General features: G+C 36.7%; 2 protein-coding genes, 1 long non-coding RNA gene and 1 pseudogene across 8 annotated transcripts; 2 read left to right on the forward strand and 2 right to left on the reverse strand.

Moving 5' to 3' along the window:
* Window positions 1–6,857: 6,857 nt before the first annotated feature.
* Window positions 6,858–12,047, forward strand: LOC104598921 (mediator of RNA polymerase II transcription subunit-like protein). 4 transcript variants are annotated; one of them, XM_088900725.1, is made up of 6 exons: window positions 6,861–6,998; window positions 7,985–8,327; window positions 9,241–9,545; window positions 9,712–9,975; window positions 10,463–10,575; window positions 11,553–12,047. In XM_088900725.1, the coding sequence occupies exons 4-6, from the start codon at window positions 9,810–9,812 to the stop codon at window positions 11,685–11,687; spliced, it is 414 nt and encodes a 137-aa protein (XP_088756851.1). In that variant the 5' UTR covers window positions 6,861–6,998; window positions 7,985–8,327; window positions 9,241–9,545; window positions 9,712–9,809; the 3' UTR covers window positions 11,688–12,047. The 4 variants fall into 4 exon arrangements, with proteins under 4 accessions (XP_088756849.1, XP_088756850.1, XP_088756852.1 ...); XM_088900724.1 differs by lacking the exon at window positions 7,985–8,327 and having other exon boundaries at window positions 6,859–6,998; XM_088900723.1 differs by lacking the exons at window positions 7,985–8,327; window positions 9,241–9,545 and having other exon boundaries at window positions 6,858–6,998.
* LOC104598923 (folate receptor family protein) lies at window positions 6,905–27,174 on the forward strand. 3 transcript variants are annotated; one of them, XM_088900722.1, is made up of 5 exons: window positions 6,905–6,998; window positions 23,577–23,935; window positions 24,398–24,732; window positions 26,276–26,404; window positions 26,768–27,174. In XM_088900722.1, exons 1-4 carry the CDS (start codon window positions 6,905–6,907, stop codon window positions 26,400–26,402), a joined length of 915 nt encoding a protein of 304 aa, XP_088756848.1. In that variant the 3' UTR covers window positions 26,403–26,404; window positions 26,768–27,174. The 3 variants fall into 3 exon arrangements, with proteins under 3 accessions (XP_088756848.1, XP_010259519.1, XP_088756847.1); XM_010261217.2 differs by lacking the exon at window positions 6,905–6,998 and adding an exon at window positions 20,993–21,281; XM_088900721.1 differs by lacking the exons at window positions 6,905–6,998; window positions 26,768–27,174 and adding exons at window positions 20,993–21,281; window positions 26,536–26,587.
* On the reverse strand, window positions 16,995–18,834 carry LOC104598922 (uncharacterized). Its single transcript, XR_016084293.1, has 2 exons — window positions 18,383–18,834; window positions 16,995–17,256 (listed from the first exon to the last, which is right to left on the reverse strand). It is a non-coding gene; the product is annotated as an uncharacterized LOC104598922 (long non-coding RNA).
* On the reverse strand, window positions 19,381–20,190 carry LOC104599061 (heterodimeric geranylgeranyl pyrophosphate synthase large subunit 1, chloroplastic-like; annotated as a pseudogene).
* Window positions 27,175–27,738: the final 564 nt, after the last annotated feature.

The raw sequence follows: 27,738 nt of genomic DNA on the forward strand, positions 1-27,738 counted from the left end.
GGGCCTTAGGATGCATGCGAAGTTTACAAATTTTAAGCCCAAAATTCATCAAAAAAAAATTATTTAGACTCATGACTCATTACTCCCTATCCGGTTCAATGGTTCAACAGTCCGGATCACCCACAAAAGATATCTCACGGTCAATTACATGAGCAAGGAAAAGAAAGAAGAAAAGAAGAAAGAGTGGCTAAGTCAGGTTATCATATATTCCTATGCCAATGTTAGTATGTCATATAGATTTTAAATATTTTTCTTATTTTTTATTAATTTTCACCATCATCATCCAAAGTCAAAATTTGGTCACGTGTAACCCGCTGGTAATAGAGGGGCCTAAAAACCTAACCTGACCTATTTTTGAAAAAAAAAATTTAATAAAAAAGATAGAAGCGAAGTTCAAATACTATACACCCATTGTGCCATATTAAACTGGGTAGTCGCACGCTAGATGGGGTTTAGAGCTCTGCTATCACGCTGATTTAAGTTTTTACCTTTAGGAGTGCTGTGATTTTAAGTTTTATACTCAATACTTTTTTTAGTTGGAATGACAAATGGGGCCCGAATTAACTAAGGTGTTATGTGTAAAGTCTCCCAAAACAGTATAGGCTGTTTTTGTTAAACAGCCAAAGTGATCTTTCATCTCTCCCCACCTTTGAGGAATGTTATTAATGTTGTTAGAAAAAAGTATTGTAGTATAACAAAGAAAATTGAAATAGGGCCCCTATAGGGGTTAAGGGCCAAGGGTAGGAATGGCAACGGGGCGAGGCACCCCTTTCTCATTTGTCTTAGGGATGGGATGGGGAATCCTCGAATTTCCTTGCTCCAAGGCAACTACTTAAAAATAATCTATTTTATGGACAATTTACACATAGGATAAAGGAATTTGAGGGTATTTTAGGAATTGGATTATAATATTTTAGGGGTAATTCAAAAATAGAATTATGGGATCCTATGGTTTTAAGAAATTAGGGAAAAACTTAGAAATATTTTAAATATCAATATTAAACCTAGAGATATTTTACTAATTTATCTTTGGATTCGGGGAATTATATACAAAACCTGTCCCTACCCTGTCCCCAGTTCGGGGAAAAAATATTTTCCCCGTCCCTGTTTAGGGTCAGGGAAAACTTGCCCAGTTCGGGGCGGGGCGGGGCAGGGCCCCGAATTTATAGGGGGAATTGCCATCCAGCCATCCTTAGCAAAGGGTAGTGATTCAATGCTAAAAAAAATAATAAAAAGTGTGCCATACTTCCATATTATGATGTACCAATACTAGACTATTTCTTTCTTTCTTTTTTTCCCTTTAGGCCATTAATTCTAGCAAGGTTCAAAATATCGATATGCCCGATACACAGTAGAGGTGTATCAGACAGTATTGATAGCTTTTTTTTTTATTTCAAATCTGGTTTAGAGGGACTGATTTAAGGTCTATCTGCCACCTAAACTAGTCAAGACCCCGAAACACCCCCACTAGAGACGTATTGGGAAGCCCCTGGTATAATACGTATCGACCAATACAGTTCGATACGTATCGAAATTTTGAACCTTGAGTTCTAGACCTGACAATTGAGTTAGGTGGGCTATGTTCGGGTTGGGTATCAGCAAATGCTGGACCTAAACACTAAATGTTCGGGTTAGAGTTGACCCATGAGTCAATTTGGGTCAACACTAAAAATAATTGGACTTAAAAAAAATTCCAAAATTAAAGGAAATAACCTTAAAATTCTAAACATAAAATAAAAAACTTGAAAATTTCTAACAATAGATAAATAGTCCTAATTAAACTTGGCAATGGGGTAAACGGGTTGCCATGACCTAACTTTACTCAATTCTTGAATTCAGGTAGTATATGAGACCCTGACCTTGTTTTTTTGGGTTGGACTTGAAGGTTGGGCCAACTTTTTGTTAGGTCTAGTTAGTTCATAATTCACGTAATAGGTGCTGGATGCCTGGTTAGATGAACTTCTATGGCAAACAAAATGAACCCTAATGATAGTCTAAATTGTGAAACTTGGACAGCCAAGCTCTTGTCGATAAAATAGAATGTCCTAAACACTCTAAAAGCGAGAACATCCATCCAATCATGCATCAAAAAACATTTTCCCATAAATTTAACATACATGTGTTTATAGACTTTTTACCTTTAGAAGATCTGGTTTCAGAATTTTTTACCTTCAGAAGATCTCGTTTCTTGCTTGGTGATATTCTTTAGGCTGCGTTTGGAAACCATGCAAATGGAATGTGTAAATTCTGGTTCAGAGTAAATTTGCATTTTGGTTCACTTTTGCCAGTGTTTGGCAACATTACATTTATACATTGACAAATGACAGACTATGCATATTTACATTGATAAAAAAGAAGTAAATTTGTATTCAAATGGACTTTTGATTAAAAAAAATATATATGCTTTATTGGAATTCATGTTTGCATCTATTACAGCTAAAAGTCTGTTTGGTAAGAAGGTAAATTTGTCAGTGCAAAACTAACCCAATTTTGCAATTTAGGTTGTGTTTGGTTGCAGTGCAAGTTTATTTGCACTAGTACAAATGCATTGGAGTGCAAATGTAAAAAATGCAAATTCTTGTTTAATTTTGTTTTGGATTTTACTTTATTCTGCTTCATATCTTAATTTACTTCATTTGTACTGTAATCAAACAAAATAAGCTAAAATTTGAAACAAACATAGGTCTGAATTTACATTCAAATCATTTGCACGGCCATGGTTTTGCATCAGTGCAAATTTAGTTACATTACAACTAAACACAGCCTTATATGAACCATTTTACACCCTACATATTTGCATTCACACTCATTCCAAATACAGCCTTAAGGATGAGGGCCACCTCCTGTCACCCCAACATACAAAAGGGTGTTTCTAAAACTTTGAGCGTGGGTTCATGCTCCCCTTCCTTCATGTCCTAACGCCAAGAGTGATATGGGCCGAGCTGGGCTGTGCATAGCTCTTGTTGTGTGGCTTAATTTAATCGAGGTCTGAGCCTAGCGTAGCCCACATTATTTATACCTGTAACTCGGGCCAAGCTTTGCCTCTTTATCAATAGAAAATGTACAGGCTCGAGCCCGAATCCGAAGCCTGATCTATACACAAAATGTCTTATTTTCAATGTACTTTTATAAACTAATATTATATTAATTTAGTAATAATTTAATAAATTAATATATATTTCCTAATAGTAAATTAATATTTATTAATAATTAAGAAACAAATATATATTATATATAACACAGGTACTTTTTTATTATATGTAATAGTATCAGGCCGGGCTTATTTGAAAAATCACAAGCCCAGCCCAAAAATTATCAGGCCTAGCATTTAAAGCCCGAGCCCAGGCCCATGGGCCAGAAATTTCGTCTAAACCTAAAAAATAACGAGCTGGGCCATCGGGCTACTTGGCCCATGAATAGGTCTACCTGTAACTAAGTAACCAAGCAGCCTATTACTCATGATTCTTTTTTGAATAGAAAAAAAAAAAAAAACTTACAATTGTTTTTTCCTGACAAATAAAATGACTTGCAAGTTGCAATTTTTTGCACATTGCAGGTTGCTCATGTCTTTTAAGACATCCCAACGTTTTTATAAAGAAACTAGTCGAGACTGTGTGATGCACAGGCTTGTTAGTTGTTACACAAAATTGAGGGAGAAGTAACATTATGACATTTCTAATTGAGCCAAGGCAATCTAAGCTAAATCAAATATTATATTTTTGAGTTATATTGACCACAATCCAAATTGAAACCCTAGTAAGAGTGACTAATCTCTTATAAGGATGTCAATGCATCAAGTTAAACGGTAAATTCAACTTGACTCATCCAAATGGTAATCTCCTATAAGTTCATCTTGACTCAGCCCTACATGGTCGGGTTAGGGTTCAATCAAACCCTTGCCAACCCATCCAACCCTATAGGGTTCAACTTGATACCAACCCAACCTTTGTCGCAGTCTTTCAATTGTATTTTTTTTTTTTGTGATACATTTTGAAAACTCAAGAGCCATTAATTTAAGTTGAAAATTGTTTTGTGGGTTATTAGGTTGATATACTTACTCTCCTATGCTCTATTTTTATTATGTATGGACTTTTTTTTAAGATAAAATGAAATAGAAAGAGCCCTATGACATTCTTAATTAGGTGTGATCATGGGTTAAGTTAGGCTATAGGCCTAGTATAAACCTTTATTAATGTAATTATTTTTAGAAGGATTTAAATTAATAAAAATTATTATTATTATTTTATAACAAATATGAATGAATTTTTATTATTTTTATAAATTTTAAGTATGGCTTAAATGGATTAAAATTATAACTTTCATAGTTCTATTAGTAACAACAATTAATAACTATGCTACTTGATTAAGTTAATTAGGATTGTTTAACCACATAAATAAGTTACCTAATTAAATAATTAACTTAAAATACATGGTTGATAAATAATTTGCACATTATATAACATACGGGACCATATTGGCATCAAACTAATGGACTCGTATGTAGTACGTCTAAACTTACAAAGGACCTATATCTAGGGGTGCAACTAGGGTGTGTCCAGCCTGAGTCTAGACCAACCCAACCCACAAATTTACATGGGATGAACTTGGGTTTTTTGGTTCCAGGTTTGGGCTTTCTTAATTTTTGGCACTAGACCTAGGCCTAGCCCTTGGGCAACATGAGCCCAGCCTAACTTTATCCCTACTCGAGACCAATCGAATTATATACATACGTACATGCACATATAAACACATTATTTGTGTGCATGCACACGTACACACACAAATATATATAAGCTAAATTTTAGTGTGTGTGTTTAATTAGTGATTAATCTAAGCTCAACGGGCCAGGCTTCAGCCCAACCCAAGTGTCTTAAGTTTTAGTGTCAGATGGGCTCGAGTTGGATAAATCTGGCTTGACCTCAGGCTTGGGCCTCAAGCCCAATTCTAAGGGTTGGGCTTGGGTTGAGCTGAATTACTATTATTTTAATTACTATGAAATTATTTTACCTAATTAAGTAAATAAATGTGAAATTATTTTAATTACTATGATAATTTACTTAAATGATTTATTAAATATGGTAATTTACTATTGAATTACTTTTCCAAATAGTTCAACTAATTAAGTAACATAATTTACAAAAATTATGGTAATTTTCAATAACAAACACCATAATTATTAATTATATTTATACTTAATAATTTAAGAAATTGTCAATAATAATTTAATTACAATCATTGTTATTTTAATTATTGTGTATAATTTTATAGTAATTAAAATAACAATAATTATAATTTAAATAATTCATTTTACTTTTTTGAAATGTTTGGTAATTAATTAATTATAATTACTTATCAATTATTAAGAGTAATTTTTAACATTAATTGATTAACTATAATTTTTTAAGTATTTAATGAATAATAGTAATTATTTTAGAGTAATTAAATCTACTAAGTTAATTAACTGTATTTGTCTTATTGTACTATCTATTTTTTCTTTTATTATTATTTTACATATATTTTATTCATCTTAATACATTAATGAGAAATTAAATGCATGTATTTGCAAGGTGGATAGAGATAGAGATGGAAATAAATAAATAGATACAAGGGACAAGATTAGGAGATGTTTTTAGATGGAGTTCTAGGTCGGGATGAGTCAGCGACTCATCCCCTCCCACTAACTCACAGGATGTGATGCACAAGATGGGGCGGATGTGCTTTCCGCCAGCCAACAATGAATACCTACCTCATGGCCTCATGTAACTCGAGTGGATGTCTTAGAGGAACAGCCTCGTCTAGAGCCTTGTTCACCCTTTCAGTCTTTGTGGCCATGTATTCCTCAAAATGGAACACCGAGCCTGAGTGGTTCAGTGGCATGGTTGTGGACTCATTCATCTACACTGATTGCATAGAAAATAGAACTCACCTTATAGGATGCAATATGAGCACACTTCAAGGAATCAAGTTCATCAAGATGGTTAATGAGATTATTCTTCTTCTGGGTGCTTCTGCGACCAATTGCTTCATGAGGGAGTAAGGTTGCAAAAGAGGTCGTTGGTTGTGACAAGTGAAAGATATCTCTTTGGGTTGGGATGGCGTTGCTGCCACCGGCGATACCGTTGTGAGGGATGACCAGGGAGCTGGTGGTGACTGTCTCCATCGTCGCAGTTGGATGGAGGGTGGTAGTATATTCGAGCCATCTGTGGGCAGTGAAAGTGCAACTATAGAAGTTGCCCCTGGCGAGCGGATTAGGTAGCATGAGTTGCGACTAACCGCAGACCGAGCTGATGAAGCAAGCAACCATCATAAGGGCTTAAATGTAGTCAGTGTCCCTATTTGCCATGGTTGCTGTGCTCCATTAGACGGATGGTCTTAAATTCTTTATCTTCCCACTGGCCATGGTGGTGGCTAGCGGCGAGCCCTTTGGATTCTGTTTTATTTTCTTGAGAAAAAAGATGATGAGTAATATATTTTATTTTTAAGGATAATTTTAATATTTTCATAAATCTTAAATCGCATATGAGATCACCAGTTATTTATAAATATTATATCGTGACAAAATGAAAGTTTGGGTAATAGATTGTTGCATTTTAAAGTGTGGATACTAAATTGTCAATCGGCCTAAATAACTATTGAGAATTTTTACTAAATATAAGTCCGCATCATTTATGGGCCCATGAATTTATTACTGTCGTGGAACTTTATAATTGGTCAAAGAGAAGAGAGAGACCCGATTCAGCAGTCTAATGCTCATTGTTCAAAGAGAAGAGACCAATCTCAATCTGGAGTTCTAGACCCGTCTGTCACTGGAACTCGATTCGGGCATTCAACATAAAACAGAGCTGCATCTGGTTACAGATAAATCTGCTTGTGGACTGGGTACGCTACGGTTGTTCCCTTTTTTATGCTGCCGGCGGGCGCCAAATACAATGATACAATGGATTGTGGCCTTTTGTTGTCGCTGTTCTTCTTCGTCCTTCTAATCCCCTCTTCAATTGGTAAGGAAACCCTCTCTCTCTCTCTCTCTCTCTCTTAGGGCTTCCAAGTTCCAGTGCCATCCATAGTCTGGGAACCATATCATTTGATGGATTTTTTTTATTTGTTTGTTATTCCTGTAAACCCTAATTCCTTTTCCCCCCATTCGCTAACGAATTTCTTATGAAGTAAGAAGCTTCCATACTTCACCCTTTTGAATTAGACTGCTTTTTTCAAATATACAGATGAGATCCTCTACGAATCTAATTTTGTTAGGTTGCTTAATCACTGATGACAGGAGAATTTTAACCTTCTCAGACTTTGTTTAATGAGTCCCTTCTGCTGATTTTTATTCGTAGTTTTTTTTTTAGTAGTAAAAGTAAAAGTAATGCTTCAAGTTTTACATTAGTTAGGGCAAATGGCTCAAATGGTCAGGTCGCATTGCAAATTTGCAATCCTAACCTCGCTTTATCTCGTGGGCATCTCCCCCTCCCCCGCGACAAATAGTAGTGAATAGTCCTTTACGATGGCTTGCAAGATGACTGTATGGATGATTTTGGAATAAGTTGCCAGTGTCTAATTTTGATTGAAAAGTTGATATCATCAATGAATTACACTTAATTTAGCAAATTCACTCTGAAGGTTTTTGAATTTTTCAAATGTAAGAGATATATAAGAATGGCGACCAAATCTCCTACGGTGGTTTGTAAAACTATCAGAGTTTTCTTTTATTACACATGTGTTGAATTACGCTGATGCAACTGCATGGTAATTGGTATGCACACTGCTACACTTTTTGTGGTCAGGAATCAACATAAAACAATTAAATCAATATATCCATGCAACGCTGTAGAAGATTGTTTACTTGCAAGGAAACACTGGAAAAGAAGTACTAAAGTACTAACTGAAAAAACAAATATTCCAGTTCAGATAGAAAATATTGCATGGTACACATTTTTGATATGATTAAGTCTGTCATGTAACTTTTTGGGTTTTATCCTGGTGTCAGTTTGGATTATCCATGACCACATGGAAACACAATGGATTGAAGGTACCTTGGCTTCTTGGCTCTTGGAGTTGGTACCACATTGTATGCTTTCAATGAAAATCTACACGGAAGGGGCTCTGTCAGTTATATATTCCAGCCTTTTCCCTTCTTATTTTGAAGTCCTTATTTGAGCAGAAAAAATGCTAACATCCAACCAGCAGACTAAGCTACCTCAGGTTGAAGTTCCAAATCAAACTACTATTAGTCACCGGCCTATCAACAATGGCATGGTGGGGGTGAGCCCTGCTTGTGTGAGGGTTGCCAAAGGGTCATATTGCTGTCCCTGTAGGAACTTTGCTGAAAGGTAGGTTAAAGCTGTCTATTAGAAAGAAATAAACATGATTATGGGCTTCACTTATTATTTACAATTTTCTAACTCTTTATGACAGACACTGATTTGTTGGACCACTCTTAGTGACAAATCTGATCTAGAATAAGCTCACATGCCATCTGCCGGCCAAGTCAGAAAGCACCTACATTGGCAATAATAATGTAATCACAGAAATGTATTTTCAAAATTCAAAAATGCTCCAAATAAATTACTTTTACAATAATAAATAACAGCACCAAATCCTGCAATGAAAGCACTTGGCTAGTTGCATGCATCTAAGATAAGAATAACAGCACCAAATTGATTTTGGATCCCATCCAGTCCAAAATCAATTTGGACGGATTGGACGGACCAACAAGACATATTAGATTGGACCAATCCGGTCCAAAATATTTATTAGGTTGGATTGGACCTGGTCCATCCATAACAAATTTATATTGGATTGGGTTGGATTAAGCCAATAATTGGTCCATTGATATAAGATAAGAATATCTGTGTCAATGGACTGGGTTTGGGTTGAAACCAATCTAAATCAAAATGAATTTGAACAGATTGGACGGTCCAGACATTGAATTGGACCGGTCCAAATTGGTTCAAAACATTCATAGGTTTGGATTGGACCTGGTCCGTTTATAATGGACTCACATTGGCTGGATCGGATTGGACCAAATCCCGTCCAATTGACACCCCTACATGCTGCTGATTACACACTACCCAAATCTTTAAGTTACTAAACAATCAGTCATGTGCATTGCATTTTTTTCCAATTTAGTTTGTTAGCCATACATCTATTTTCATGTATGCATGCATGTTTGAACACCTCTTAGCGTCTCAAGAAATCCTAAATAGCTCTGTGAGAGCTCATGTTGGTTTCAATTTTTCGTAGTGAATTCCAATCGATGTAATCACCTCAACTATGCCAAATTTATATGACAATGGCACGGATCATCCACCCCTGGACATAGCCCTTTATAATTGTGCTAAAATGTGGAATTGAAGCCCAAAAAACATATTTTTCCAAATTCCACTCTGCTGTGAGCACAACCTTAAATTTTGTGATGGAATTACTCCTCTATGGACGAGGACCTGAATGCATCATTCAGATTTTCTCTAAGAGCAACCGATACTCTAGTTGATGTTTGGGCCAGAACTGGGCAGGGACAACATTGTATGTGGAATGCTTGGACCGAGGTATATCTATAACTCTGTTCTGGTTTTGACTTGTAACTAGTGGGGTCAGCATTTGCTGTTTTTATCATTTGTACATCACTGTTGCCGATGCAATAAAAAAGTTTTTATTAGTGTTGTTTATATAAAAGAGAAAATCTTTACTGGTCTAATTGAATCTCTTTTATAGTTATTGCAGAAAATTGAGGTCTCTTCATTACATTTGAGAGAGAGAGAGAGAGAAAACTTTCTGTTTTCAAGGTTAGGCACAAGACAGTAGGGAAGGAAATGGCAGAGCGACAGCCACTTGATCAAGTAGATCAGCAGATGCAATCATCAACACCAAGGGAGGACATGATCGCCTGTGTCATGGCATTAGAAGCTGCACTACTTCCATGCCTCCCAGCAAGAGAGCTCCAAGCTATAGATCGTTCCCCCCATCCCTCTCATCAGAGTAATATATGGGCACCCTTTATTTGTTTGATTTTTCTGAGATGTTTGAACCTGATATTACAAATAATCTTTTTTGACTTTAATCTTGTTCACCAAAACACCAAGTGTAACTGTGGAGTGAGTTATTGCAACTTATTGTTCTTGTATGACTTAACTTGATGGGTTATTGGAGGCTTATTATCAATTGGTGGATTTAACCATCATAAAAGTATATTTGATTTTGATAAAATGGAAGTTTCCAGAGTAATAATACTGGTATAAACTTCAAGAGAAGCAAGATTTTGAAGTTGGATCTCATGTTTTTGTTTGGTTTTGGCCTTTTTTTTTGGTTCTTTTTAGTAAATGAGCTTTACTGTACATAGAGTTGGGGATGGGGAGTTATGCATATGTGGTTTACTCTTCGTATGTGAATGTCTTTTTGAAGTGCATAACCTCAACTTATGTGTCTGTACAAGTATATAATGAACTTATCTTGTGGTTGCTTACAGTTGATGTAGAGAGGCATGCTAGAGATTTCATGGAGGCAGCCAAAAAGCTTCAGCTTTATTTTATTGGTTTGCAAAATGAAGATCAACCTACTAAGGAAGAGACACTTCGAAAGGTAATCAAAATTTTAATACCTCTTTCCCCTGAAAACAGGATCATATTGAGAGGCTATGCAGCTACACTGGATGGCTGTATGATTTCAATGATTCATGGGTGTAACCAGAGAAGTTTCTCTCTCTCTCTCTCTCTCTAGAATAAAAGAATAAAGTTTGGATAGGTAATGTAGCCTGACAATTACTTCAATTATAGGCTGATTTGGACTGTGGGAGCAAATGCATGGCCAATCCAAAGGGTCTTCTATCTGATAGACATTTTCTATCTGCCCACAGGATTCCTGCTTGTGGCAGAAATATGTGGTATTGTCTGGGGAGCTGTAGCACATTAGAAATATTTTTGAAACCTATTATCTTGTGGTCGTGATGCATACTTCATGACTTCTTGATTTCTTGATTAAAAGCCAATTGGATGCTTGTTGGATTTCTTCTAGTCTTAGCAAAGCACACTCAAGTTTCTTATATAAACCTTAAACAGTTAAACCACACAATTGAAATATCCTCAATTGCGTATCACAGGAATTCAAATAGTCTGCATCCACAGAAGAGGACTGGACCTACTGAGGAATGCTAAGAATAAGACTTCTCTTTTACTATGCAGTCTTACACAACAGCTAGAACATTGCCTTATTTCAGGTTGGCCATTCATTTGTCAGGCCAGGTGCCAATTGCCATCCCATAACGCAATGTTCCACACGTGTGGCATGAGATGCATTTGTAAGGGGTGCAAGAAATAAAAAATTGTCTTTGGTATTATTCTTCTCAAATTACCAAAAAGGGGAATGTTAAACTCCATGAAGGAAGAGAGAGAATGAAGAGAGATTTGATTTTTTTCATTAGCAAGTATTTTACAAGGTATAATCTATTTGAATATCAAATCTTAGTTTTTAATGTGTGCATGGGTGCATGTATTCCAAAATGTAGAGAAACATCTATTAGGATTCTTAATCTTCTCGGTTCTTTCTTTCTGTTTTGCCAGGAGATTGCAGCGATGGAGGAAGAGATGAGACTGAAGACTGAATTGATCAAAAAGCAAGAAAGGTTAATTGAAGGTTGGAGGAAAGAGTTGAAAGAGCAGCTAGACAAACATGTAACAGAACTTGAGAGGGTGTAATTGTCGGCTCTTCTGTAGCTTTTATAATATTGTTAGTTAATTTCCTTTTCCTCCATTTGAGGTAAAAGAAGAGGGCAAAAAGGATTTCTGCTGTTAGAGGTGAGAACTGTACTAGCAGTGAAATTAATATTCCTTTCCCACTAGGAAGAAAAGAAAATCAAATGTGAGAAAGTGGAGTGAAATATTGACGTTCTTAAATTCAGGTTTTGCGTAGTAGAGTTTCATTCGGAGTGGAGTTTTACATTGATCTTGATTTACACTCCATTCAAATGTGAACAAAACCGAATTGATGTAAATTTTTATATTGATGATGTTTTACATTGCTTCCAAATGCAACTTAACCTTATTTGTCACTCTTCATGTAGCAGTAGCACAGGTGAAAGCCGTGGGACTTACCGTGTAGGTATGCCATGCAATCTAACGTGAGACTTACTAGTAGGGATGCCATGCAATCTAACGGAAACATTTGGAATTCACCAAATCTATTGTGTCATATGAAGGTAAGGAGAATTATTATTGGGCCACACGGGTATAAACCAAGGGCATGTTTGTTTGTTTTGAAGCTTGACATTTGAAAGAATAATTACATTAAGAGGAATATTGGTATTGGTGAACTTTTCTTTCCTCTGAACTCTGAATGCAAAAAATGTTGTTTTGAATTCTGAATTCTAAAAATTATCACATTTGTTTTGACTTTATATATGAGAGTTTTCGTTTGTCTTTCTAGGTGTACCATTGGAAAACAAAAAGTTGTATGATTGTACTTTAAGAGATAAGAGGATAGTCGGGATTTAAATCGACCTCATATTGTGCTAGGAGCTTCCCGATATGCCCCTATAGGGGTTGTATCAGGTCAGACCATGGTTCAGAGGGTAGTCGGGATTTAAATCGACTCCTTTGAACCAGTTTTGAAAAAATAAAAATAAAACATAAAAAAAAGCACCGATAATACACCCTACTTTGAACCTTGGTATAAACTATGGGAAAGAAATTTACCAATTCACAATGCTCCTATGGAGTATGGACAATTGGATTTTCCACGTTTCCACCCTTGACTCGGCTTTACATTCTTTAGGGCCTGGCAAAATCTGAACCTCAATATACATGAATATGGTGAAAGACCTGGAAGCATACAAATTCATTAAGGCTTAGTTTGAAAAGAGTACAAATGCAAATGTGTAGAGCGCAAAACCTTATATTTTGTATTATATATATATATATATATATATATATATATATATATATATATATATTGTACATATTTGCATTTGTATTCTTTCCAAATTGAGCTTAAGGGTCATCATCTATGCAATTTTAGTACAAAATACAAAGTTGTAATGTGGTTTAATGGTTGGACCAAAGTTCAAAGTATTGATACGTATCGTATTGGGAGCTTCCTGTTATGCTCCTATAAAGGGCATATCAAGGTTTTGACTGGTTCAGGGTGTGGATGAACCTTAAACTGTTCCTTCTAAATCGGATTTGAAAAAAAAACTAAAAAATCTACCGATATAGCTTGATATGCCTCTATCGGCGCATTGGGCATATCGATATTTTGAACCTTGGGTTGGACCGTTAGGTCCAAATGTTTAATAGCTCAATTATTGATATCAATGTCTTAAAAACCGACCCAGAGGCTGAACCATTTTTGCCTTTGGGTTGCAGGTCACCGGTTCGATCAACCGGGTCAAACGATTTAGACCATACCACATCAGTGCATATATATATACAAAATACAAAGTTGTAATGTGGTTCAATGGTTAAACCAAAGTTCAAAGTATTGATACGTATCAATCGATACCTATCGTATCGAGAGCTTCCCGATATGCCCCTATAGAGGGTGTATCAAGGTTTTGATCGATTCAGGGTGTGGATGGACCTTAAATTGCCCCCTCTGAACCGGATTTGAAAAAAAAAACTAAAAAATCTACCGATACAGCTTGATGCGCCTCTATCGGCGCATCGGGCATATCGAATTATTAATTATTTAAAATGTTAAAATATAAAACAATTGTCTACTCTTATGTGCTTTTATTGTTTAACTTTCATTTAACAAAGCCCATGCATCACACGAGTCCCTGTTAGTATTTCCCTAAAACAATTCCAATTTGTCTCAAAGTCAGCCAAGTATTAAACATCATAGAATGAGAAAATAGAATGCACTAGTTCTGAATATGAGATTTACATGAGAAAGATAAACCTAATCAAACTAAAACTCTCACTAATCCTTATCACATCTTAACACAAGATTAATCTCATCACAATATTCCCTAATACTAAGAAGACGTCATTTTAATGGCAAGAGATATGTATTTGAATAACGTGAATAAAGACTTGAATTTACAATTCATCATCATTATTTAAGCCATGCATACATATATATATATATTAGCAATAAATAATGTATAATTATGTTATTATGTTTTACATATGTTATATGTATTATTTTATATTTAATTTATGTTTTTAATTTTTTATTTATAAAAATATTAAAAATTGTAATTTAAGGCCAAAAAAGAGTTTTTTTCGTGAAAAATAGTAGGGCAAGGTGCCTATGGCTCTTTGGGATGCACAAATCTTGAAAAGTTACAAAAAAATCACCCCAATCGAACATTGAAGTGTAAAATTATACCCTTCGAAAGTTTTGCATGCATTGAGTGTAACCTACAACCCTATCATCGGGTTGAACAGGTCAATGGTCGAACCGGCTGGGTTGAACAGCTCTTGACCAATTCAACGGTTTTCGACCGTCTGATGGGTCTTGACTAAATTAGACCCAGAATTCTGGTCAGGTGATGATTTGAACGGTTCGACCAACAAGGTCAATTGCAGGTTGAAAACATTGATTGATATTATAAATCAAAATGTCTCTAATATGATATATTATCGTTTAAACAAAATAGTTGTGATAAATGATAATTATTGTCATTGTTTTTAATGATAAAAAATAGCAAAAATATAAAGAAAACCAAAAAATGAGAATTAATGTATTGACCTATAACCTGTTGGCCGGGTCATACAGTTCAACCATTCAACTGGTCGGGTCATCATTGTTGGTTAAGTCAACTTGTTTCTTTTTTTTTTAATTTTTTTACAAATAAACGATTTGAGGTAAAAATAAAAGACCCGAAAATATGGCCAGGTGGTGGTTTACCAATCCGGCCATGGATTGATAACATTGGTCCAAACTAGAGAAAGATGAACAAGGTTTAGTTGAACACTTTAATTGTTCAGCAGGCTGTACAACCAATGATAAGATTTTATGTCAGTATTAAATGAATCCGCGTTCTATGCACCCGTAGGTGCACGGGAAGCGTGAACCCTCCAATAGGTGGTGTGCACGTCACCAACTTCATACTCATGCTAATGTTAACGGGATTCCAACGTTAGCTACTTGAATCCGGTTGAACTGAACACAAAAGGACAAATAGAAATGAAAACCACTTTATTCTTTCTCCTCCGAGCCCTAACCCAAAAGAAGCATCACACCGGCGTCCGTAAACGTGGAATTGACCGGCAGAAAAAAATCAATCGACAGCAAGCATTCTTGTCTTTTGTTTCCTATTCTTCTTCGAATCCTCACTTGTTCTTCTCTTGTCAACAGATCGAAGGTCCATTGTTCCGAAGCCGGCGGTTATCAGTCATCAGAACGAAGGTCCACCATTGGAACAAGCACTTTCCCCAATGTATCACCTGAGCCCTATTACTAGATCACCGGTGACCAACACCAACACCAACCGGTGGTCTATGGTAGATTATAAATCTTCCCTTAACTCGCCAAAATAAAAAGAAAAATAGTGCAGTCATTGTAGTGTAGAACTTATTATTGAAACAAATATATTTAATATGACCATATTCTATAAAATTCTAAGCTTTTGTGGTTTCTTGGATGAGGGATAGATATGAGGGTCATTCAGTTCTGCAGCACACTTTACTAGAGATGCAAAATTCATGGTAAATAGAGGGAACATTTCATTTCAATGAATCCACAAATTGGCCAACTTGAATTAGATAAGATACACTCTACAACCTAATTGGCTTAGTTTAAAGTGTTTGTATATGAATTTTCATATGTTTGCTACACTGCTATCATCTGTATTTGCCAATTGGCCAAATTCCATAAAGGTCAACACCAGGTGCTATATACACTTAATGTTGTTCATGGTTGTTGATTCTAGGTGACAATGAGCCCCTAAGTGATGAGTTTGAGATGGAATCTTGCAAAGAACAAAAATTAAGTTATTAGTTAATTCTATAGTTTAATGTACAAAACATGTATATAAATTGAAAAAATAGCAAACATCTTTATCAAATAACACTGAATTTCATCTCAAAGCATGGGAAATAATCAAATCTGCCAGAAGATAATTATTTAGATCTACTAGAGTATGCTAAATTTTTGCTATTAGAGAATCTTCTATGGATATTTGTTGACTAATATGTTGCATCCATGTAGGCAAACAAACCAAATGGGAAGTGGTATGATTATTTTGCGTGCACAGTTCCAAAAGGCCTTGAGGATGATGGCATTTCATCCATGCACAACCAATAAGATCTAGAAACCCAAATTGATGAGCTTGACAAGTTGGTGGCTGACATGGATAATCGTTTAAAAATATTGGAATCATTGCTATCTTCCGACCAACTACATATTGAAGAGATGAAGACCACTCATTTCATAATTGGGTTTATTCTCTTGTGTATCTATAAGAATTAGTGAGGCTTGTTGCTTTTTGGATGTGATAGAAGGTGTTTATACACTTAACAATGAGGCAGCTAAGTGTTATGTCTATTTTTGTAATCGCTCATTTCATTAGGTATGTGAAGGAGTTTTTGTGAACCCTTGACACCATTCTAGTAGCAGATGTGAACCTTTTATCATTTCTTCTTATCTACTTTTTTAATTCCACGTGTAAGTTCCTCAATTTAATGAAAATAACACAATTATGTGATCTGGGTTGTAAGTACATGAAGGTCTACATTCACAAAACAGTAACTTTTAACCACACCATTAAGATATTGCATTGTTTCAGTTCACATGTTCTTTAAAAAAACTTTCAGCCCCCAAAAGAGATACTTCAACATTACAAGGGCGTAGGTCATGCATTTTTTCAGAATCCACGCCTTTTGCACATTATGGGAAGTGTAAGTGGATTTACAGATAAAAGAACTTCTCCCCTAAGCCATGACTGGTTTCCAGGTCCTGATTACATTTTATGATCTGATTCCTTTATATTCTGATGCACCAATCTCTAACAAATATAATCATGCCCAATGATCCCACTGAAGCCGCATACACCATAATAATGCATAGCTAAATGTATTGTTATTGAGATACAACCAAAAACCAGATTGGGCAAGATTGCCTTGTAAAGAAAAATTAAAATTACAAACTCTCATCAAGAGAGAAGACTATATGATTACAACAAACACACTGCACGAAGCCTATCATCTTCTACATAGTATGGCTGAACGAAGCCAAAAATATAATGAAATGCAAAGCCATCTTCCTCTTCCCCGGGTCCTCTGGACAGCTTCCAGATCTGTATTAAGAGCAAATTCATAAAACCTAAACAAAATTAGAGGGCAAATTAGAAATTGGATAGGACCCAGATAATTCAATGAGAAAAATCATGATACACTACAAGATAATTCAATGATCAGTTTGTAACTAGCAAGGCATTGGTTTGTTTTGATACTACATCTGCCTGATCACAATCAGTGCATTTTCAAATATCACAACCTACTGAATTTGCAATTCTGTGTTTCAGAGTGTCGTGCAATCCCAACCTGCCACTGGAGTAATTGAAGTTGCAACCATGAAGCGTCTCTCTTGGTTCATTTTGCCAAAAATGGCAAAATGGACACAATGAATAACTTTCAATGCAATACTTGCAAATTGAGGGCGATGGATGTGAACCACCAAATCCCTTTCTTTTGTCAGAACATCTATGAAGGTACTCAGAAGAAACATGGATATAAGAGTGAGAATAGCAGACATTATAGACATAAATAATCATTAATCCAAACCCAAATCTATTTTCACTCTTAATCTAAATGCTAGACCTAAACCAAAATTAAATCATTTTATCTTCAAATTTCACTCAAATTTTATATTAGACCCAGCACTGTAGGCCCTACCAAGCACCAATCCTGCATCAGGATGGGCAGAATGATGAGGAAGAATGACTTTGTTTACCATAGATGATGGCCTAAATGATACAAACCAAGGAAAATGGTTAAAGAGATTTAGAAATGAGAGGAATAAAATTTTCCATTTTATTCTTTTTCAATTCATGTGTATATCTTCATGTCCACATTTTTATTTGCCTCATGGTGTTCTTAATGTGTATCGGCCATGCAACCCAATGGGTTAACAGCCAACTCTCTTTTATTTTTTTAGATTTATCAATGATATGACTTCTTTCTAAGGACCAAATTCCATTATCCAGATCAAATAGAAATAGGTAGGAAAATTTAATCAACCATCATGGCATCATCCCAAAAACCCTATACAAATTCCATTAACAACAAAACACCAATGAGAGACCCACATATGTTTTCAGATAAATATGATATAGATGATGAAAATTGAATGGGAATGCTTTTGTTTGTTTATTTATTTAGTTAGTTAGTTATTTTGAAAGAAGAACTTCATTAAAGAGAGAAAGAAAAGCAATAGAGGGAGAGGTTACCTCCACGCTAGAGATACAGTAAGGGCATTAGGCTTCTGAACAGGAAAAACAATAAATTTCAGAGCAAAATTATCATCCCATATCATGCTGCCCCAACGGTGGACCTTCGTTCTGGGGATTGATGACCACCGGCTTCGGAACAATGGACCTTCGTTCTGGGGATTGGTGACCGCCGGCTTCGGAACAATGGACCTCGATCTGTTGACAAGAGAAGAACAAGTGAAGATTTGAAGAAGAGGAAGAAGAAGAAGAAGAGAAGAAGATTTGAAGAAGAATAGGAAGCAGAAGACAAGAAGGCTTGCTGTTGGTTGATTTTTTTCCGCCAGTCGATTCCACGTTTACGGACGCCGGTGGGATGCTACTTTTGGGTTAGGGCTCGAGGAGAAAGAAATTGGGAGGGAGTTCGAAAGAAATCCCAAATTTCAAATAATGGGTTTTCATATTTATTTGTCCTTTTGTGTCCGGTTCAACCGGATTCAAGTAACTAACGTTTGAATCCCGTTAACGTTAGCATGAGTATAAAGTTGGTGACGTGCACACCTTTTATCGGAGGGTTCACGCTTCGGGTGTATCGCAGACTCGTATTAAATATATGGGAAAATTCTCAATAGGTACTTATAATTTAGGTTGAGTGCCAATTTAGTACCAGAATTTTAAAATGCCACAATCTAGTACTCGAATTCTCATTTTGCGATAATCTAATACCTGGCGTTAATTCACCATTAAGTATCATGAGAAAAAGACACAAATACCTTTTAAGTTTCACCTAATTTTCTTTATCAAATGAATCCCAAATGAAAAAAGATAACATTTTCAAACTCCAACGTTCCATCATCTTCACCACTTACTGCAACTACAGAAGTTGCCCCGTAAAACAGAATGAAATAGAACTCTCCCAAAAAATGGCATCTTTCCATTGTTATTTCATCATGTTTTTTTTTTTCTTTTTTTTTCCCTTCTTCCAAACTATGTATCTAGTTATACAACGGAATAAAGAATCAAGTCTGTGGTATCGAAGGTGATAGCCATGGAACTACAATGAAGTCCTTGCCGGCCGTCTTCCCTAACTCCTTCGAAGTCTTTGTAATGTCCAGAATATCATTCACCACCTGAATCAGCAAACAAATGCACCTGACATACCTTCTCACCCTCTCCACCTCGGCCATGTTTCCTCCACCCATATCATTCCATAGACGGTCGAAGTTTCAAGCAATTTTGTAGTTTTGTGAACATGAATGTACTCCAATTCCTTTAGATCCACTACTTGTTGACCCTCACAGGCAATGTCAACAATTTGACCTACCACAAGTCCGTCAGACCCAACTACTGCACCCAGCTTGGCCATTACTCGAACGACAAGCTCCGGCTACACATCAATGGTCCTAGACGCGACATGCTCAAAGGCAAGGGGAAGCAGTGCATCCCCCACAAGAACAACTATGGCTTCCCCAAAAGCCTTATGGTTGGTGGGCTTGCCTCGTCGCAGATCATCATTGTCCATGCAAGGGAGGCCATCGTGTATGAGTGACATGGTATGAATCATCTCAACTGCACACGCCACGGGAAGAGCCAGCGACTCATCCCCTCCCACTAACTCATAGGATGCGATGCACAAGATGGGGCAGATGTGCTTTCTGCCGGCCAGCAATGAATACCTACCTCCTGGCCTCATGTAACTTGAGTGGATGTCTCAGAGAAACAGCCTCGTCTAGAGCCTTATTCACCCTTTCAGTCTTTGTGGCCATGTATTCCTCAAAATGGAACACTGAGCTTGAGTGGTTCAGTGGCATGGTTGTGGGCTCATTCATCTACACTGATTGCACAGAAAATAGAACGCACCCTATGGGATGCAATATGAGCACACTTCAAGGAATCAAGTTCATCAAGATGGTTAATGGGATTATTCTTCTTCTGGGTGCTTCTGCGACCAATTGCTTCATGAGGGAGTAAGGTTGCAAAAGAGGCCGTTGGTTGTGACAAGTGAAAGATATCTCTTTGGGTTGGGATGGCGTTGCTGCCACCGGCGATACCGTTGTGAGGGATGACCAGGGAGCTGGTGGTGATTGTCTCCATCGTCGCAGTTGGATGGAGGGTGGTAGTATATTCGAGCCATCTGTGGGCAGTGAAAGTGCAACTATAGAAGTTGCCCCTGGCGAGCGGATTAGGTAGCATGAGTTGCGACTAACCGCAGACCGAGCTGATGAAGCAAGCAACCATCATAAGGGCTTAAATGTAGTCAGTGTCCCTATCTGCCATGGTTGCTTTGCTCCATTAGACGGATGGTCTTAAATTCTTTATCTTCCCGCTGGTCATGGTGGTGGCTAGCGGCCAACCCTTTGGATTCTGTTTTATTTTCTTTTGAGAAAGAAGACGATGAATAATATATTTTATTTTTAAGGGTAATTTTGATATTTTCAAAAATTTTTGACCTGATATATATAAGTATTAGATTGTGATAAAATGAAAGTTTGCCTAATATATTGTTGCATTTTAAAGTTTGGGTACTAAATTGTCAATCGGCCTAAATAACTATTGAGAATTTTTACTAAATATAAGTCCGCATCATTTATGGGGCCCATGAATTTATTACTGTCGTGGAACTTCATAATTGGTCAAAGAGAAGAGAGAGACCCGATTCAGCATTCTAATGCTCATTGCTCAAAGAGAAGAGACCAATCTCAATCTGGAGTTCTAGACCCGTCTGTCACTGGAACTCGATTCGGGCATTCAACATAAAACAGAGCTGCATCTGGTTACAGATAAATCTGCTTGTGGACTGGTTACGCTACGGTTGTTCCCTTTTTTATGCTGCCGGCGGGCGCCAAATACAATGATACAATGGATTGCGGCCTTTTGTTGTCGCTGTTCTTCTTCGTCCTTCTAATCCCCTCTTCAATTGGTAAGGAAGCCCTCTCTCTCTCTCTCTCTCTTTCTCTCTCTTAGGGCTTCCAAGTTCCAGTGCCATCCATAGTCTGGGAACCATATCATTTGATGGATTTTTTTTATTTGTTTGTTATTCCTGTAAACCCTAATTCCTTTTTCCCCCATTCGCTAACGAATTTCTTATGAAGTAAGAAGCTTCCATACTTCACCCTTTTGAATTAGACTGCTTTTTTCAAATATACAGATGAGATCCTCTACGAATCTAATTTTGTTAGGTTGCTTAATCACTGATGACAGGAGAATTTTAACCTTCTCAGACTTTGTTTGATGAGTCCCTTCTGCTGATTTTTATTCGTAGTTTTTTTAGTAGTAAAAGTAAAAGTAATGCTTCAAGTTTTACATTAGTTAGGGCAAATGGCTCAAATGGTCAGGTCGCATTGCAAATTTGCAATCCTAACCTCGCTTTATCTCGTGGGCATCTCCCCCTCCCCCGCGACAAATAGTAGTGAATAGTCCTTTACGATGGCTTGCAAGATGACTGTATGGATGATTTTGGAATAAGTTGCCAGTGTCTAATTTTGATTGAAAAGCTGATATCTTCAGTGAATTACACTTAATTTAGCAAATTCACTCTGAAGGTTTTTGAATTTTTCAAATGTAAGAGATATATAAGAATGGCGACCAAATCTCCTACGGTGGTTTGTAAAACTATCAGAGTTTTCTTTTATTACACATGAATTACGCTGATGCAGCTGCATGGTAATTGGTATGTACACTGCTACACTTTTTGTGGTCAGGAATCAACATAAAACAATTAAATCAATATATCCATGCAACGCTGTAGAAGATTGTTTACTTGCAAGGAAACACTGGAAAAGAAGTACTAAAGTACTAACTGAAAAAACAAATATTCCAGTTCAGATAGAAAATATTGCATGGTACTCATTTTTGATATGATTAAGTCTGTCATGTAACTTTTTGGGTTTTATCCTGGTGTCAGTTTGGATTATCCATGACCACATGGAAACACAATGGATTGAAGGTACCTTGGCTTCTTGGCTCTTGGAGTTGGTACCACATTGTATGCTTTCAATGAAAATCTACACGGAAGGGGCTCTGTCAGTTATATATTTCAGCCTTTTCCCTTCTTATTTTGAAGTCCTTATTTGAGCAGAAAAAATGCTATCATCCAACCAGCAGACTAAGCTACCTCAGGTTGAAGTTCCAAATCAAACTACTATTAGTCACCGGCCTATCAACAATGGCATGGTGGGGGTGAGCCCTGCTTGTGTGAGGGTTGCCAAAGGGTCATATTGCTGTCCCTGTAGGAACTTTGCTGAAAGGTAGGTTAAAGCTGTCTATTAGAAAGAAATAAACATGATTATGGGCTTCACTTATTATTTACAATTTTCTAACTCTTTATGAAAGACACTGATTTGTTGGACCACTCTTAGTGACAAATCTGATCTAGAATAAGCTCACATGCCATCTGCCGGCCAAGTCAGAAAGCACCTACATTGGCAATAATAATGTAATCACAGAAATGTATTTTCAAAATTCAAAAATGCTCCAAATAAATTACTTTTACAATAATAAATAACAGCACCAAATCCTGCAATGAAAGCACGTGGCTAGTTGCATGCAACTAAGATAAGAATAACAGCACCAAATTGATTTTGAATCCCATCCAGTCCAAAGTCAATTTGAATGGATTGGACGGACCAACAAGACATATTGGATTGGACCAATCCGGTCCAAGATATTTATTAGGTTGGATTAGACCTGGTCCATCCGTAACAAATTTATATTGGATTGGGTTGGATTAAGCCAATAATTGGTCCATTGATATAAGATAAGAATATCTGTGTCAATGGACTGGGTTTGGGTTGAAACCAATCTAAATCAAAATGAATTTGAACAGATTGGATGGTCCAGACATTGAATTGGACCGGTCCAAATTGGTTCAAAACATTCATAGGTTTGGATTGGACCTGGTTCATTTATAATGGACTTACATTGGACTGGATCGGATTGGACCAAATCCAGTCCAATTGACACCCCTACATGCTGCTGATTACACACTACCCAAATCTTACTAAACAATCAGTCATCTGCATTGCATTTTTTTCCAATTTAGTTTGTTAGCCATACATCTATTTTCATGTATGCATGCATGTTTGAACACCTCTTAGCGTCTCAAGAAATCCTAAATAGCTCTGTGAGAGCTCATGTTGGTTTCAATTTTTCGTAGTGAATTCCAATCGATGTAATATTTCTAATTAGAAATTTCTTTGAATTTTTTGGAATGCAGGAAAACCTGATGGAGTGTGCATTTCCCAAGGTGGTCGATTCCCTCCATTCTCATCTGAAGGGAGTGCTCCAAGAAAAGCAACCAAGGGTCCGAAAGACTTGACCCTCTGCCGGGTATTCCGTAGAAAAACATGTTGTGATGTAGCCCAGACACATCCGGCTTTGCTTTCAATTAGAAGACTGGCTTCTACAGGGGAAGCCAACCAAGAGTGTTTGCAATTATGGGAGTTGTTGGAGTGTTCTATTTGTGATCCACGTGTTGGTGTCCAGCCTGGACCTCCTCTTATATGTGCCTCTCTTTGTGATAGAGTCTTTCAGGCTTGCTCTAATGCCTACTTCTCTATGGATGTAAAGACCCAGGTTGGTGGGTGGTCTAATTGTAGGTTAGGAAGTGTAAAGTATCCATTTGGAGATTTTGATAATAAGTGCATATAACAAGCATGCGTGTTACCTAGAAACTTTAAAATTGGAACTACATGGGTATATCAATGTCTATGATTGCACTTCCATATAAAAATATGCCATATTGAATTGTATGCCAGTTGTAGCAAGTTAGGGATAGAATACAAGGGTGAAAAGTTGCATTTAAGATGAATGGAAAATAGGCTCTAAAAATGATTGTAATCATCTATGTGGAATCTTTTGTTTGGACTGCTATGAGAAGTTTTTTGGATGGTTGAGAATGAATAGTTCCAGTCATCTGGTTGACTTACTTTTTACAGTGTTCACATCTGTATTTAGGGTTTAACCTGTTGGTACTAGGACTTGTATACTTATTTGTGAATTCAATATTCTGATTAGATGTTATTCTTCCAATGTCAGGTTCTGTCTCCATGCGGATTAAGTGAATTTATTTGTGGAAGAGCTTCTGAATGGGCCCCTAATGGTACAGAGCTCTGTCGCCTTGCAGGTTTTGCTGTTAAACCATCTGAAGATAGCTATCAGAGCACTGAGCAGCCTTCTTGCTATGGAGGAAAGGCCAGTTTGGACTCTATTGCTGATTCATGGAAGACTTCACAATCTCAGGTGCCCCAGAAAAATGAAAACTCAGGGGTACTTGAAGATTTTCAGCAGTGGGTAAGGGAAATGCCATTTAGTAAAAGAGTTTCATGGGCAGTGGGAGGCATGGTGCTTACAACAGGGCTTCTGTTTATAAGGTAGACTACAGTGCTCAGAAAGTTAGGCATAATTTCCTCAGCTCTATTTATCAAACCATCACCTTTTATTTGAAATCCTTGTGCCTGCTGGTTTATGTTGGTTACTTAGCATGTTGATATATTCTTGTGTGTGCTTTGCACTTAGTCGAAGTATTACAATTTAGGAAATGAATGCTATGATTCAAATTGAAGCATCTATCAAACAATATAAATTTCCGGTGAGGTCCAACCTTGTTTCTTTGGATTGGGTGTTTTCTTGAAGCAATTTGCATTGGGTTAGTCTGTATGATTGTGTGTGTGTGTGTTTTTTTTTTTTTTTTTAAAGGGTGGAGAGTGGTGTGTTCTTTTGTTTCTTTTCTGGATTGTGTGTGCTTGTGCTAGGAAGGGTTGGACGGTTTGGATTCTCTCTCTCTCTCTCACTCTCGGGTGATCTCTAATCAATTATTAAATCAAGTTTTTTATTTTTATTATTTTACTTTTGTGAATCATCAAAAAAATAAGTGGACTTCATGTTAATATGTTAGCTAAATAGCTAAATATAACTTCTTGAAAATTATTTAAGTTAGATAAAATTTTAATTAATAATTTAAAAAAAATCATAATTTAAAATTTTATTAGACCAGTAGAGTTTCTAAGATACATTTGCAATTTATAAGTTTTAATTGCTAAAACAATTATTCTGTTTTTATATTATTTGTACTTATGTAAATTACCAAAAAATAAAAAAATCATTTTCTTGACATACATTGTTGATGGATCAATAGATTTGATAGATTATTTATAAACCAATCTTATAGTTCTTTCTTACCATCAAAATCATTTAAAATAAATTATTTATAAATTTTGGATTTTCCCATTTTGGGGGGTGGGGGGTGAAAGATCCATGGATCTACTAATTACAAGCAAGCAAAAACATCACAGATCCAACAATAATCAATATGTCCTTGCATTTCAAATACTGATATGTAGACCTACTAAATCTTGAAGGATTAAATGAAAAACATGCGGAAGACCTCAAGCAAGATTCAGAATTTTGATATGTATCGGCCGATACATATTGTATTGGGGGCTTCCTGATATGCCCCCACAGGGGGCGTTTCAAGGTCTCAACCGGTTGGACCTTAAACCACTCCCTCTAAATCAGATTTGAAAAAAAAGACTAAAAAGTAAGCTATCAATACACGCCTATACCGGCGTATCGGGTGTATAGATATTTTGAACCTTGACCTCAAGTGTTTTTGCAGATCAACAACAAGTTGTCACAGGTTGGATACGGAACAATATGGATGATACTGATGGGCATGTTTGGAATGAAAGTTTACCCCATTCCACCCATGCCACATGCCAGTCTCTATGGAAATGGATATACTATTTGGCCTGTACCGGGTGTTGTGCCAATAATTTAAACGTTGTGTGCATCTATAGTAGTTCTATACCCAAGATGATCCTCGATGTAGAAAATAAGGACAAAACTTTATTGTTTTATGTTCTCCAATATATCTGGTTAGGATACTTGCTTAATAATCTTTCATGGTCTGTGCAGCAAAAGGAAGAGCTATAGCCACCGGCAAAAGCAAGCAGCTATTCTACGCACTGCAAAGAGACTGGAAGCTAAGATGAACCAGCAGTCTTCTGTCAATCAATGGAACAGGAAGGGGGGTGGAAGATAAAGGTCTACCTTGTATTTCAACACATTTTCATCTGTTAACTTTAGATTACCTGTATTGGCCTTCTAAAGCCGGAAAATATTCTGTTTATACATGATTAGGCATGTTTGTAAATGCCATCTGTTATTCGCTTTAGGTTTTTATCAAGGGAGGAAAATGTGTGCCATATGGCACCAAACCATGCTCAACATCCGAATGCTTTCCACCCCTCTCTCTCTCTCTCTCTCTCTCTGCTGAAGCAGAGAAAAAGAACTGTGGCAACACAAACACGGCTTGGTCCTTCCCCTATTAAATAACCTGTACATATTTGCATTATCTGCCTTCAACCTTAAAGTAACACTACTATTGAACCCTTGTTTTTGTTTCAGTTTGGTTGCGGCTTGCAGCCTCGGAGGTTGGAGCTCAGCTTGGAAAACTTGGGGTTGGGGGGGGCTTCTAGGGCTTATCCGCATCCAGGGGATCTGTCTTCTGCACAGCCAATGGCAACATCGGTTGTTAACGGGGCAGCAACCCGCGTGTTCAAATTTCAAGTTCCCATGGAATACTGTATTAATATTTTATTTTCTTTTCTTTTTCCAATTTTCTGCGTCCAATGTCACCCTTGCTGCACGTCAAGGGTAGTTGTTCTACAAGTACAGATCACTTAGAATGCGACTTTCCGATCGTGTCAGTGGAATTTGAGAAATCCAATTGGGTGGGTTGTCCTGCTGTTTGGGAAGATTATAAATGCAAATATGCAATATGATACAAAATATAAGGTTTTGCACTTTACATATTTGCATTTGTACTCCTTCCAAAAGTGCTAATAGGTATGTTGCAGTGTTGCACCGCTGAAGTTCTTCTTTGGACATCGTGGCTCGTGCTGTTGCCTGTATCGGTATTCTTGTTGGATCCGTTCCAGTTCTTCGCTTCCTCAATTGCAATTAGATGGCAAATAATACACTAATCATATTATTTACTATTGCTTTGCACTGCATTGGAACAATGGAACCCACAACAGTATCGCCGAAATTTGGTATGATTTGTTCCGACCTCTTATGTAAGATCTATTTTAGACTTTTTGATGGTGAATTCCTATTGATTCTCAAGTATTAAAGAAAACACGAGATCAATTGATTTCACATGATACATTGATTATTGATACCTACAAAGAAGCCTATGGTTGTGTCGTATACTAAAGTTTGAAAATCATTTTTTCTTTTTTTCCCTTTTTCCTGGGGGTTGGTAGGTGGCACAGATCCATGGAGAAATCCAAATTCATTGAGATATATTTGAATTTGGAAGAATAGGGTCTTCCAAATTATCGCACAGTTTTCTAAACCAGTCTCCACTTTATCGC

This window comes from Nelumbo nucifera, chromosome 3, assembly GCF_055504915.1.
Source record: "Nelumbo nucifera cultivar China Antique chromosome 3, China Antique-T2T, whole genome shotgun sequence".
Classification (NCBI taxonomy): Eukaryota; Viridiplantae; Streptophyta; class Magnoliopsida; order Proteales; family Nelumbonaceae; genus Nelumbo; species Nelumbo nucifera.

What these genes read in the sequence shown, in the direction of transcription:
- LOC104598923 (XM_088900722.1), top strand. Translation starts at nt 6,905, where the DNA reads ATGCTGCCGGCGGGCGCCAAATACAATGATACAATGGATTGTGGCCTT. An exon ending in CTATGGATGTAAAGACCCAG is followed by an intron (nt 23,936 to 24,397) that starts GTTGGTGGGTGG and finishes TTCCAATGTCAG; the next exon opens with GTTCTGTCTCCATGCGGATT. An exon ending in ACAGGGCTTCTGTTTATAAG is followed by an intron (nt 24,733 to 26,275) that starts GTAGACTACAGT and finishes TGGTCTGTGCAG; the next exon opens with CAAAAGGAAGAGCTATAGCC.
- LOC104598921 (XM_088900723.1), top strand. Translation starts at nt 9,810, where the DNA reads ATGGCAGAGCGACAGCCACTTGATCAAGTAGATCAGCAGATGCAATCA. An exon ending in CCCCCATCCCTCTCATCAGA is followed by an intron (nt 9,976 to 10,462) that starts GTAATATATGGG and finishes GGTTGCTTACAG; the next exon opens with TTGATGTAGAGAGGCATGCT. An exon ending in AGGAAGAGACACTTCGAAAG is followed by an intron (nt 10,576 to 11,552) that starts GTAATCAAAATT and finishes CTGTTTTGCCAG; the next exon opens with GAGATTGCAGCGATGGAGGA.